The 11,884-nt window shown below is 43.6% G+C and overlaps 1 protein-coding gene and 1 long non-coding RNA gene across 2 annotated transcripts in view; one reads left to right on the top strand and one right to left on the bottom strand.

Annotated features, from left to right (window-relative positions):
• The first annotated feature begins 24 nt into the window (after nucleotides 1-24).
• The window catches only part of LOC112972345, a 15,808-nt gene continuing 3,948 nt past the window's right edge, over nucleotides 25-11,884 (top strand). Inside the window, exons 1-3 of the long non-coding RNA XR_003255644.1 lie at nucleotides 25-313; nucleotides 9,498-9,733; nucleotides 10,815-11,676. This is a non-coding gene — a long non-coding RNA (uncharacterized LOC112972345). The remainder of the gene's footprint in view (nucleotides 314-9,497; nucleotides 9,734-10,814; nucleotides 11,677-11,884) is intronic.
• Nucleotides 2,100-11,884, bottom strand: part of ALDOB (aldolase, fructose-bisphosphate B) — an 11,304-nt gene continuing 1,519 nt past the window's right edge. The window contains exons 2-9 of the mRNA XM_026078725.1: nucleotides 5,851-5,972; nucleotides 5,357-5,568; nucleotides 4,786-4,840; nucleotides 4,446-4,606; nucleotides 4,139-4,222; nucleotides 3,428-3,602; nucleotides 3,065-3,264; nucleotides 2,100-2,581 (exon numbers count right to left, since the gene is read on the bottom strand). Of these exons, the coding sequence (XP_025934510.1) occupies nucleotides 2,486-2,581; nucleotides 3,065-3,264; nucleotides 3,428-3,602; nucleotides 4,139-4,222; nucleotides 4,446-4,606; nucleotides 4,786-4,840; nucleotides 5,357-5,568; nucleotides 5,851-5,962 (1,095 nt within the window). The 5' untranslated portion in view covers nucleotides 5,963-5,972 and the 3' untranslated portion in view covers nucleotides 2,100-2,485. The remainder of the gene's footprint in view (nucleotides 2,582-3,064; nucleotides 3,265-3,427; nucleotides 3,603-4,138; nucleotides 4,223-4,445; nucleotides 4,607-4,785; nucleotides 4,841-5,356; nucleotides 5,569-5,850; nucleotides 5,973-11,884) is intronic.

Below are 11,884 nucleotides of genomic sequence, written 5' to 3'. Positions count from 1 at the left end.
CGGACTCGTCGGCCCCCCGCCGCGGCGGCAGGTGGTCCCGGGCGCCGAGGGCGCACGTCGCACCCGCCGCTCTTACCCCAGGGGGCCGGTGCCCTCCGTGTGGAAAGCGTCCGATAGGTGCCTGCGTCCCTGTGCCCTGCGCGGGTCTCCGCACGACCACAAGCCCCTGGCCTGCCCCCGGCGGGGGGGAACGGAGGGGCAGGTTTGCTCCGCGGATAATCACGCTTCACAGGGGAAAAACCGCCTGGCGATCACAGCTGCAGCGTGGGAAGGAGGTTTGGCAACAGAGTATGTGGCATTAAAACAACATAAGGTATGGACATATGTCATCACCTGCTGAGATTTTAGTGATCGCTGTGTATTTTTGCCAGTGAAAACCCCAGCAGCTGTCTTGAGGCTTTCATTGCATCTTTAGGGTATAATAGATGCCAGCGTTGTCAGCTCATATGTTTTCACAGTGAGTTTTTTCTGCCTGTTACAGTTTCTATATAAGCGAGCAAGCATAGGAGAAATTACTTTTCCTGTTTTTCACAAGGGTACTCATTTTTAAAAGTGAGAAATAATGCTTGATCCGTGCACAGCGTGAAGACACAGCCTTGCTTTGATTTGTGGTGGTACATTTAGCAGACACCTTGCTCTGGTCATAAATGTCATTGTCAAACAGAAAAGTAAGGAGCCTTAAGGAGTAAGGACATAGCCTGCAGCTGTACCTAGCACAGTATTTGTGACCAGTGTCCAGCAAAGGAGCAGGAATTATTTAGCAAAAATACAACTTCCATTTTCTGAAGAGAGAGGTTTTTTATTCTTTTTGCCAATTTTGGAGAACTTTTTTCCCAGTGTTAATTTTAAAAGAAACATCATACTGATATATGTAGCACAATAATGAGCTACTTACTGGGAGCAGGAAGTTATTTGAATTCAGATGCATGAAGACCCAAAGGACCACGACTGAACCAGAAAACAGGTATTGTTCCTGACTCTGCTATCGGACTCTAGACTGTCTTTTGGCAAGTCACTTGATTGTCTTTCATGTTTTATGTCAGGACAGACTCAACATACTCATTAATTACTATGCAATAATGGGATCTGTGTGAAGGAGTTTGGCTRTTTACTGCCTCTGTGAAAGAGCATTTATTAACACAAAGGACACTACAAAGTTACAGAAAAGCAGTTATCTCTACTTCCCCTTTCCTGGCTGACAGGAGCAGCAGTGTCAGTGGTGGGGAGGAGCAGGGTGCTAAGCGTGCTGGCTCTGGCCGTGCAAGCTCGGTCTCAGGTGTCCCTGGAGGTCCTCCACAGCCACGTGACCCCAACAGCAGAGTTGTGACCCTCCCTTTGGGCAGAGGTGGATGCAGCTTATGAGGGGGAGAGCATCTTTCAGGCTGTTTGATCTTTACTGGTTGGTGGACTGCTCTGAGCTATTGCTCCTTGATTGGTGTAGCGAGTCGCTTGGCTAATATTCTTGTATAATTTGGTTCTGCTGTTTCTGTAACACATTTTTTGTAACTGTCTAATTTTGCTTTATTTAACAAAAGTTACATCCCTAACAAGTATGTAACAACACATTGTAGGTCAAGCTGTGGGTCTCTGACATCAGTCTAACTATTCGATTTATGCCAGCTCAGGAGGCTGAGACACCTCCTTGCTAATTATTTTGAAGCCTCTACAGTAAAAGCATTTTTGAAAAATTAGTTAGTCTTTGCACAGCACTGACTCAATTTGTGCAACCCTAACTGTGTGTATCAGCTGCATCATGCTAAACCAAAGAGATGGACTTTCCAGAGACATGAGAAGCTTTTGAAGTTACTGTTATTCATCTGTGGCTGGAGTCCAATGCACTGCTTGCCATATATATATCCGAAGTTTTCCCAGTCTGCTTGACTTCAGTTAGCAGGATTAATGTCTTTAGTTTTATTATTACTGGATTATTTCACTTTGTTCTCCTCAGGGTTCTCCTGCTTACCAGCAGTAACATTTCATGATTTAGGTTGGGCTGCTGAAAATCAGACACATGAAAGAGACTGAAAAGTTTGTACAGAATAAAGATTTGTGAGATAGGGATTAGCTTTCAATTATTGTTTTATTCATACAATTAAAGATAGAGTCAGGTTTTGTAATTCAGGATTTTGGCAGCAAAATGTGCGCAAAGGTATGCATTTGAATTGCTAGAGAACACAGATTCCAAACTACCACTTAATCTGCTTGTTATTTTGGGGAAGGAGTTTAAAACAGAGGGATAGTGGGTTAGTGTTTCAATGGCAGTTGTTGCTTATTCTCTGGGAAATATTCTGTTTGTACAGAATATGTAGATGAGACAAGAATATTCTATCCCTAAGTCATAGGAGTGAAGGATGGTGGGGAAGCTAATCCATTTTATTTTCAGTTTTGTTTAGGGTAAGGGCAATTAGATTTCTTTGTTTTTCTTTCATTCTGAACATCTCCAGCCTATGAAGAAGGAGAAGACAAAAGTAGGATTCCTGCACTTTCAGTAAGTGTAGCTGGCAGTGAAAAGTGACTGCATGGCAGCTGCATCAGTCTTCCCAGACACGACATACTGTCCTCTGCAAGCTAAACTGTTAATCTGAAAAACAAACAAAAAAGATGGGAAAACAGTTAGCTAGGAATAAGAGAGACAGTTGTAGAAAAACAGTAGGAGCAAAGAAAGTAAGGCAAAATTAGGGAAAATGGAGACAGATTCTGAATTCCCCAGTAACATTTATGAGCTAGCTCAGTTTTGTGATATTGCCAAGGCAATTAGCTGTGGTCCCCAGTTAGGGCTGTTGGATGGTCACTTGCTGATCTGGCAGAAGGGGAAGTATTTTTCTCAGATAGACACACAATGGGTGTAACTCCACATTACCAAAGAAGATTATTTAGTTGTCACTAGTTAGTACCTCTGCTTTTTCTTGCATTAGCCTTGTATCAGTCCACCCAGAAAAACATCTTTGGTGAAAATGAAGCACCAGGAAGAATGGGAACAAGAGGAACCTTAGGAAGGTGACAACAGGTCTCCCTTTATACTCAGAGAGCAGGGCCTCTCTGAATTGAGGGGAAGGTCTTGTACCTGTGCCCGCTTGCGGAAGGCTTCTTGTGCAGCCTTCTTATTCTCCGATTTGCCCACCCATGCTGCCAGAGCAGAGGCTTGCAGAGCTCTCCCATATGAAAAAGTCAGTTTCCAGGGTTTAGGCAGAGGGCACTGATTCATGGCATTTAGGTTGAGAGAAGCCTCCTCTTCACTTTGGCCTCCAGACAGGAAGCAGATTCCTGCAATAAGGAGGGAAGAAGCTGAGTGCTGCAGCCACCACAGTCCCTGACCCTTAYGTGCCAGAGAAGTGAGTGTATCGTATGTAGGAGCAAGGCCAGTGAGAGTGACAATGTGAAGGATTGATACATGGTAATGGATACATAGTAATAAATTGGGAATCACCAGGGACAGCTGCAGGAACAGTGCGGAGGAGAGTAGTGACAGTTGCTATGGCTACATCCTGAGGGGTGTACTTCTTGGGGCAGGAGTGTCCAGCCGTCACCATATTGGGTTTCAGCAGTGTCCCTTCCAAGTAGACATGATGATCATTCAAGGCCTTGTAGACAGCAGCCAGAACCTGAGAACAGGAGGATTAAATACAGACTCTTCCTGAGATTTTCACATACTGAGACCCATCTAATTCACACCCACAGATCTTCAACAGCATGCTCAGCCTGTTGTGGAAAGGCAGCTTAATGCTTGAGAGTGTGGAAAGAAGATCAAACTGAACTTCCCCTTCTCTTGAAGTTTATCACAGGGGTCGGTCATGCAACCCTGGAGGCACCACTGCTTTTGGGATGACTAAGATACCACTCTTTATGTTTATTGGATTTGTCCCTGTGAACAGGGGTACCAAAAGAGAGGTAGATACTTTTACTCCCAGTGAATCTTTCAGAGGTGGAAAATGCTTCTAACGGAGGTTTGAATGGATATCCAAAAGCACGGATCTTAGTCTCACGTTTGCTGTTAAATCATCATTTGTGAGCAGCTCATTTCTGTGGCGCAATTATGAAGTACTTTCTTGGTCAAAACTCCCTGACATCCGTGAATGCAAACTCTGCACAAGATTAACCACTGATTTTTGAAGAGGGGCATGGCAAGGATCTCTCTTACCTTTTCTGTGACATACTGACAACGTTGGAGATCATGGTCTCCATCAGGCAAGATTTCTGGCTCCACAATGGGCACCAACCCATGCTAAGGAAAGAAAAACAGGAAAGTCTTTGCAGGTGTGGAAGAAAAACTGTCCTTGCTGTCTACCCCAACAYTGATAGTATTCCTTCTTGCTGTATGGCCCCTCTTCCTCATTGTTTTTGAAACCCCTCACAGAGATCGGTCTTTCAAGATATCTGGCTGTTATCACAGGRAACAGTGAGAAAGGATAGCAGCATCTCAAGAAAGATTAGTGGAGGGTAGATACCTGTTGGCAGATGCTGGCATAGCGTGCTAGTGCATTAGCATTCTCCTGGATAGCGAGTTGAGAGGGAGTTGTGCTGGTGATCTTCAGCACTGCACGCCATTTGCCAAAGTCAGCACCATCTTTCTTGTACTGGGCACAGCGCTCAGCCAGTCCATCCAGCCCTGCAGATGAAAGAACAGTGCTTCACTGACAGCAGTTCTTTATGGGTAGGGCTGAACTTTGTGTTCTCAACATAGTCCTGAAAAGTATCATAACAGCAGCTAAGGCTGCAAACCACTTTAGTCATCTGATGGCTTTCACTTTACCAATCATAATTATGGCTACTTAGGTCTCTCCTTGCCTTGTATGGTGGTTTCTCCATTTGTTCCTGCTAGAGGTGCTGTGCCTTTATCCAGCTGTGGAGACAGGAAAAATAGATGGAGATCAATCTGTTACTTATCTTGTGACCCATGGCTAGTCTGTCTTTGCAGACAAACTGTGGGTAAAGTATGGGACTGAATAGGCTAAGGGGAGATAGAGGAGAAGTGYTGGAGCAAAGGGGAAGAAAAGGAGTGAGCTGGATAAGAGGATCAGGCAATATGCAGGTGGCTGCAGGGAACAGCTCAAGAGGTCTGTCAGCCTCAGAAAGGATTTTAGTTTGTGTACTGAGAGAAGGGGTTTAATTTCAGTGAATGATGCAACATTTGTTGCAAGGAAGTAGTGCTGGATGAAAAGGTCCCAGGTCATATGTAAATACACAAATGTGTCTTGGTTATCTGTACAGGAGCTGTACAGAGAATGGGGGCAGAGATCCTCTAGGTATTTCAAAAACAAGCAAAAAACTGTTTTGCAAGGGAGAGTGCAGCCCCTACATTATAGTTCTCATTGGAAATAGGGTTTAGAGCACCAGCCAGACATGTACAAACACTCACCTTTATTCCAACCACAATGCCTTTTTCTTTGATGACAGCTGGAAATGGCTTCCCACTGCTGTCTTTCTGATAGAGAGTCTCATGGAAGAGGATCACTCCCCCAATGCTCTGATTGATGGAAGCATCCGAAGAGAAGAGGATCTCTCGAAAAGCACGGCGATTCTCCTCTGTGTTCTCCACATTGATCCTCTGCAGCCTGTTCCCCATGGTACCTAGCAAGGTAGCAAAGGTTGGACAGAAAGGTGTTAGGTTTGGTTGGGCTTTTGGTCCTGGCAGGGAGTAATCAGAAAGATCTGGGACTTCAGTTCAGAGCCTCCCTTCTCAACCCATAGTTCAGCAGCCTTCATTGCTACAGACCCAACACTTCCTGGCTGGACCAGTTGTTCCTATAGACAGTTTTTAATTGTTTTCATTTACTCCACTAATTTCAAAGATTAAGCAAAATAAGGGAAAAAGCCCTGGGTAATGCTAATTGATTGTTATCCAGGACTCACCCACTGATTCATCTGCAGCTAAGATCCCCTTTCCTGAAGCCACAATCCGCTGAGCAATGTCTGAAAGAGCTTTCTTCTGCTCTGGAGACAGCGCTGGGAATTGGTGGGTCATGATGCCTTATCTGTGGAAGAGAATGGCTATTATAAATTGGGAGATACTGTACGCACAAAATGTGAATCAGAGACAGCACTCTCAAGTATTCCTATTAGAAGCCTCTTTCTTGTTTCTTGTGTGGTCCATTTCATCATAGGAGCATAACTCAGAAATCCAGTTTGAGGTCTTCCTAACTTGGTGTGTCTGGCGGCACTAGACGAGAGAAATGTAGAAACCATATGCTCATGTATCCTTCCCAGAACCAAAGTGGTAAAGACTCTGCATATTACATAGATTTGCTCAGAGACTAAAGGGAGGTCAATTTGTCATAAAAACCTGTGGCAAACTAACAAGTATACTAATTGCAGACTATGCACTCCTGTGCAAAGCAGCTATGACATCTTGGTCCTGATCAGAAGACTGCCAAAATTCTCACGCAGCTGATCATTACACTTCAGCTAACAATGCCCCTCCTCCCTAGCTGGTTTTGGCAGTATTTGCTTTGTCTAGTTGCATTTTCATCCCCTCTGTACTGCCTTACTTTGTAATTCTCTCCTCCCCATGTCTGCTTTCAAACTGTAGCAAGCTGGCTACTCTGTGTGAGATTGGGGGTGTCAGAAGGGTTCAACACCCATTTCTACCTTTTCGGTTCTGGCAGAGGCTTACCAGCTGCAGATACCCAACACTTGAAATTCAGGTTCTGTCTTGTTCTGACAAAGTGTTTCGCCTTAATAAAGTTTTGATTAGATGGAATTAAATTATAGTTTCTCAGATCATCCGAATAGGCCAAGTAATTTTCTTGTGCGTATGAGTCTGTGGAGCCTGAGACAAGGAGACTTTCTGTCCACTGTTCATCACGTACTCTGGCTAGAGGAACACTTGTGTTTTTATCAGCAGGTGGTACATTCATGGGAGGAATCATTAAAAACAACACATCAGACCTCCAATTACAAGTTTTCCTCCCAGAGGGTGACAGGCCTCTGTGCAGCAGCTTCATCTTCCTTTTCCCAAAACAGCCATAGAGGGTAGTAAGAACCTATTATCGCCTTGTAGTTCCCCCCACCCATTTCAACATGTGCCGGAGGTGGACAGCAAATATGCCTCCCAACATAAGTACCTACACAGCCGTGTTCTCCATCCTCTTTCCCTGCCCACAGATACTATGTTGCCAGGAATCTGCAACTTGCCCTCTCCACTGAAGGGCATAACGGGGAGGGAGAATTAGGGGGAACTGGCTGCTACTCATGATGTGGCAGATGCCAGCATCCATGGAGTTGTGTCACCGTGCCAGATGGTGCCAAAATTTTCTGGCAACAGCACTACCACAGTACCTGTCCAGTGCTCTTGTGTCTCTGATTTATACCTGAGGACACATTAAAATTGGTTATATTATTGTGCAAGACTAAAATGTCATTGACTACCAGTAGAGACCAATACTACTGAGATGTAGTGTCCAGATGTCTGCTTCTCCTTTGCATGAGTTGTTGGAGGCTAGAAGTGATGCTATGTGATTTGTCAAATATGAGTCATTCCAGGTTTACAGAAAGCTTGAGGGAGTGTGTGATGAAGYGTGTGTCAAATAAGGGAGAATTTCCTCCTCTCCCAACTGCTGAAATGCCTTGTGGTCTCACAAAAGCAGCCTTTGCTGAAATCATCTCTCTGTATCCCAGCTTGTGGCCAGAGCTCTGGGAAGCATCCTTCTTCTACTGTGGTGACCACAACTCCACCACTCCCAGTTTTTGAAAAAGAATTTGAAAAGCCATGGTTTATGCTGCATAGCTAATTAAGGTCATCTGTAACCCTGCTTGTTCTTGCCTATATTCTGGATCTGATACATCTCTTAGAGAACTCTTAAAAATAAGAAACTAACTTGTTATTATGATTATTATAATAATAGTGTTGTAGGCATTTCAGCCAAAACCATGGCATTGTTACATAAATTGCTATGCAAAACATAGTGAGAAATAACTCCAGTAGTTCACAGTCTAAATGAAAAAGACTGGCCAATTGTGAGAGAATATGACCTTGTCCAAGGTCAAAGGTAGGTAATTGCTAGATCAGTAATGGGATTTCAGAGTATGTCTACTTGCAGCTTGGGGGTGTCTACAGTGTGAGTAGGTGTATCTAGATAATCTTTAATCCAGCTAGCAGAATTACAACCTCATCAACCACTCTGGTTACGTTGTTATGGGTATAAGTTCTCTCCAGTAGTTTACTAAGCAATGAGACTAACATCTGTTGTATCTTGTTTGTTTCCTGTGTTTGCATAAAGATAACAAAGAGACAGTTATCACCCAAAACAAGCCTGCAAACACATGGCAGAAATATGGAAATAAGAGGTTTCAGTGGATTGTCCTTTCAATGGTCCAACTGTGTAGTGTGGGAGACTGAGACAATACTGTGTAATTCCACAAGGCAAGGATGAATTGGAAGACAGCACGTTAGTTTCTGTTTTCACGCATGTATCCCCTTAGAGCATGAAGGAGTAGGTGGAGACTTGACAAAAACAAACAGCCATTTTGGTGACATGTGCATTGTTTTTCCCAAGAGATTTGATTATCTAGGCTCCCAAAATGATCTGTGAGCCTATGGTGAGTGTTTCCCAGCTGCTCTGCAGAGCTACCTGGAACTATAACATGGACAGTGTATCTAACTAGCGAAGAAGTGGGGCAAAATGGTGAAGAAATGAGTGCAAAAGAGCAGTTGTAAGGCTGATGTTGGTTTCAAGGTCTAGGATGTTCAGGGACCCTTGATTTAGGGCTCTTTTCTGTGATCCTTCATTAGGAGCATAATCTCTGAGAATCTTCTCCATTGGATTCAGAAGGGGTGTCTCTGCTGTAAGGTACTGCTGTGGATATATAAAGGGGATTGGAGGGGGCTTACAGTTCAGTAACACTTCATTTCTGCTGACTTGTAAAGAATAAGCTCCCAATACATCAAGAGAAGCATTAATGTCGCTTTAAACAGCCATTGCAATCTAATTGAATGTGTCACTGTGTAGGTCCCGAAGAAAAATGGTTATGTCCCTGTCATGGGTACAGTCTTGACAGCTCATTTAATTTATCTGTGAATGATATTTGCCTTATTACTCTGCTTTATCTGTTTAATTTGTCAGCTTTTCCAGGCCTGGAAAGGCCCAGAGGACCTTTGTTCTCAGTAGCAGTATCTAAGAGTTGTCCCACCAGTTAAGGTTTTCAAGAAGTCTTATTTTTATTTACCTGTTTTAAGCTGTGGGCTACTGTATATGTCATAAGCTCAGGTGATTTCACATTTATTTGTATGAGTGCATGATGATGAGTATCCTCTTTGTGGTAAATGTTCACAGTACATAACTTTAAAAAAGTAGAAGAACAAACAAAAAAACCTGCACAGAACACATAAAATCCAGCATTATGGCTACCTCCAGTGTTTGTCAGGCTTAAGCAGTTCCTTAAATGAACAGGATTTTTTGTTCATCCCAGTCTGTGACCAGGAGACAGTGGAGGTGAGCTAGAGGGGACAACACAGTTATAAAAGTAAATATTGTACTTCTGAAATCTCACTTTTGTCTCAGGTACCAAAAAGGAGCACTGCAGGGGAAACATCTTTGTGGATATCAGCACAAACATTGCGTCCTGTTAATATTAATAGTGTGGACCAAAGGGCAGAGGCAAGACGAACAATGTTACGTTCCACTCCAGGTCATCTTAGAAACATTAATACTTCATTGACTTCTTTTGTTTCCAAACACCTGAAGTGACTGGCATCTTCTAATCTTACAGAAAAAATCACCTGAGTACTGGTTAGCAGGTAGGAAAAGATCAGATTAGAATCGTTGTGTTTTTCTGTTGGTCTCTTCACTGGCTTCTTTTATATAATTGGTACCAAGAGTATGGGACAACTTTCTCAAAATATGATATATATGCAATACATGCAGCTTGGCTATTCAGTTACTAGTAAACACAATCCTTCAACACCATCTCTTTGACAATTAACAATACAAACCACATTTGCATGTTGTTGCACTGTGTACACCACAGATTCTGCTTCAAAAAAGTGCGTGTYACAGGTTGGAAGAAGCAGAAATTGCATACATAGATAGATACATGCAATAGATATGGAGAATGAAATAGCTTAAAATATAGGCCAAAATACAAGATCTGATTCTAACTGTTCTACAGCTACAGGTGCATAATGTTAACCTGATTGGATTTACTCACCATTTACATTTGTATGTGTCAGAAGGTCAGACCCATAATGTTCTATGCACCTTATATTCTTGTTGTAGAGAATAAGTTTATATATTGGCATCATTTCACCAGGAAGCTCTATTAAAAAGCTATTTCTAACTAAGTTTAGTTATTCGGACATTGGGCAAAATGATAGGTATAAATGGCTGAATAAGCCCACCCCCACTAGAGGACACGGTATATGTGGAATACTTCTGTTGTTGAGAGCACTGTTAATTATAGGACAATATTAATTCTTAATAATTATATTGTTGAGAGCAATATTATGATATATTTTTTTATTTTTAATTATATTAATGAAAAGAAGGTGAGTGTATTGTCTGCTATCTAGATTTAAAAGAATGAATCTTTACAGACTGAGCACCAATCAGCTGCCTCTATAGAATCTGAAACAGGCCAGCATATTCAGAGTAATGTGGAATTAACCCTGACTTTAGCAAGGCTTTTGACACAGTCTCCCATAATATTCTATATACATTTTAGGATGTTATGGTCTGGATGGATGGACAAGTGGCTTGTCATCTATCTGGATACCAGTGACAAGTGGAGTATTGTAGGGTCTATCCTGGGACCTGTCCTCTTTAACGTCTTTATCAATAACCTGGAGAAGCTGATGGAGCGCATTCTCATCTTGTCTGCAGATGATGCCAAACTGGCGGGACCAGTTGGTACGCTTGACTGCAGGTCTGCCATCCAGAAGGACCTGAATAGACAGGAGAAAGGGGCCAGTGGAGCCCCCATGACATTCAGCATTGACAAACGCCCAACTCTGCCCCCAGCAATGCAGCGTCCTGGCTGCAATACCGGCCAGGGCCAGCGGCACCGGGGGCAGCTCTGCAAAGAAGTCCTGAGGCCCTGGTGGGCAGTGAGCTGGGCACAGGCCAGCAGTACGCCTGGGCAGCAACAAGGGCCAGCAGTATCCTGGGCTGTGAGAGCAGCGGGACGGCCTGGAGAGCAAGTGGAGGAATAATCCCTCTCTGCTCATCACTTGTTATACCGCATCTAGATACTGTGTCCAGTTTTGACCCCCACCCCTGTACAAGAAAGACRTTGACAAACTGGAACGAATTCAGCAGAGGCCACTGAGGAGGTCGAGGGCTGGAGCGCTTGCCCTGCGAGAAGAGGCTGTGGGACTAGATTTGTTCATCCTGGAGAGGAGACGGCTTCAGACCTAAAAGCAGCCTCCACTACCTATGGGGAGGTGATCGAAGAGACAGACCCAGGCTCTTCACAGCAGTGTATGGTGGGAGGGCGAGCAACAATGGGCATAAGCTGAAACTAGAGAGATTCAAACTGGATATAAGGAATTTTTTTACACTATTAGGACAGTCAAGCAGTGGAGCAGATTGCCCAGCAAGGTTGTGCTGACTCTATCCTCAAAGGTTTTCAAGACTCAACTGGATAAAGCCTAGAGCAAGACCTGGTAACTGACCCTGCTTTGAGCAGGAGGTTGGACTAGAGACTTCCTGATGTCACTTTCGAGCTGAATTATCCTGTGATCCTGTGAGTACTTGCTTTGGGAAGCTGCAATGGAAGCTATGCCTTTTGTATGTATGATGATAGGGATGTGAGGGAAGAACAGGCTGTTTCTCCCTTCATGTTTGTGGTAGGAATGAGGGTTATAATATACAAAATGCTTCACTACTGGGGGCTAAAATGTGAGTCAATGGTAGGGGAAGAAAGGGATCTTCAGACTTTTGTTACCTAGAAA

The sequence above is a fragment of the Apteryx rowi genome, unplaced genomic scaffold (genome assembly GCF_003343035.1).
Source record: "Apteryx rowi isolate R43461 unplaced genomic scaffold, aptRow1 scaffold_484, whole genome shotgun sequence".
Classification (NCBI taxonomy): domain Eukaryota; kingdom Metazoa; phylum Chordata; class Aves; order Apterygiformes; family Apterygidae; genus Apteryx; species Apteryx rowi.
The sequence above is the reverse complement of the archived record's forward strand: the minus strand, read 5'-3'. Positions and strand labels throughout refer to the sequence as shown.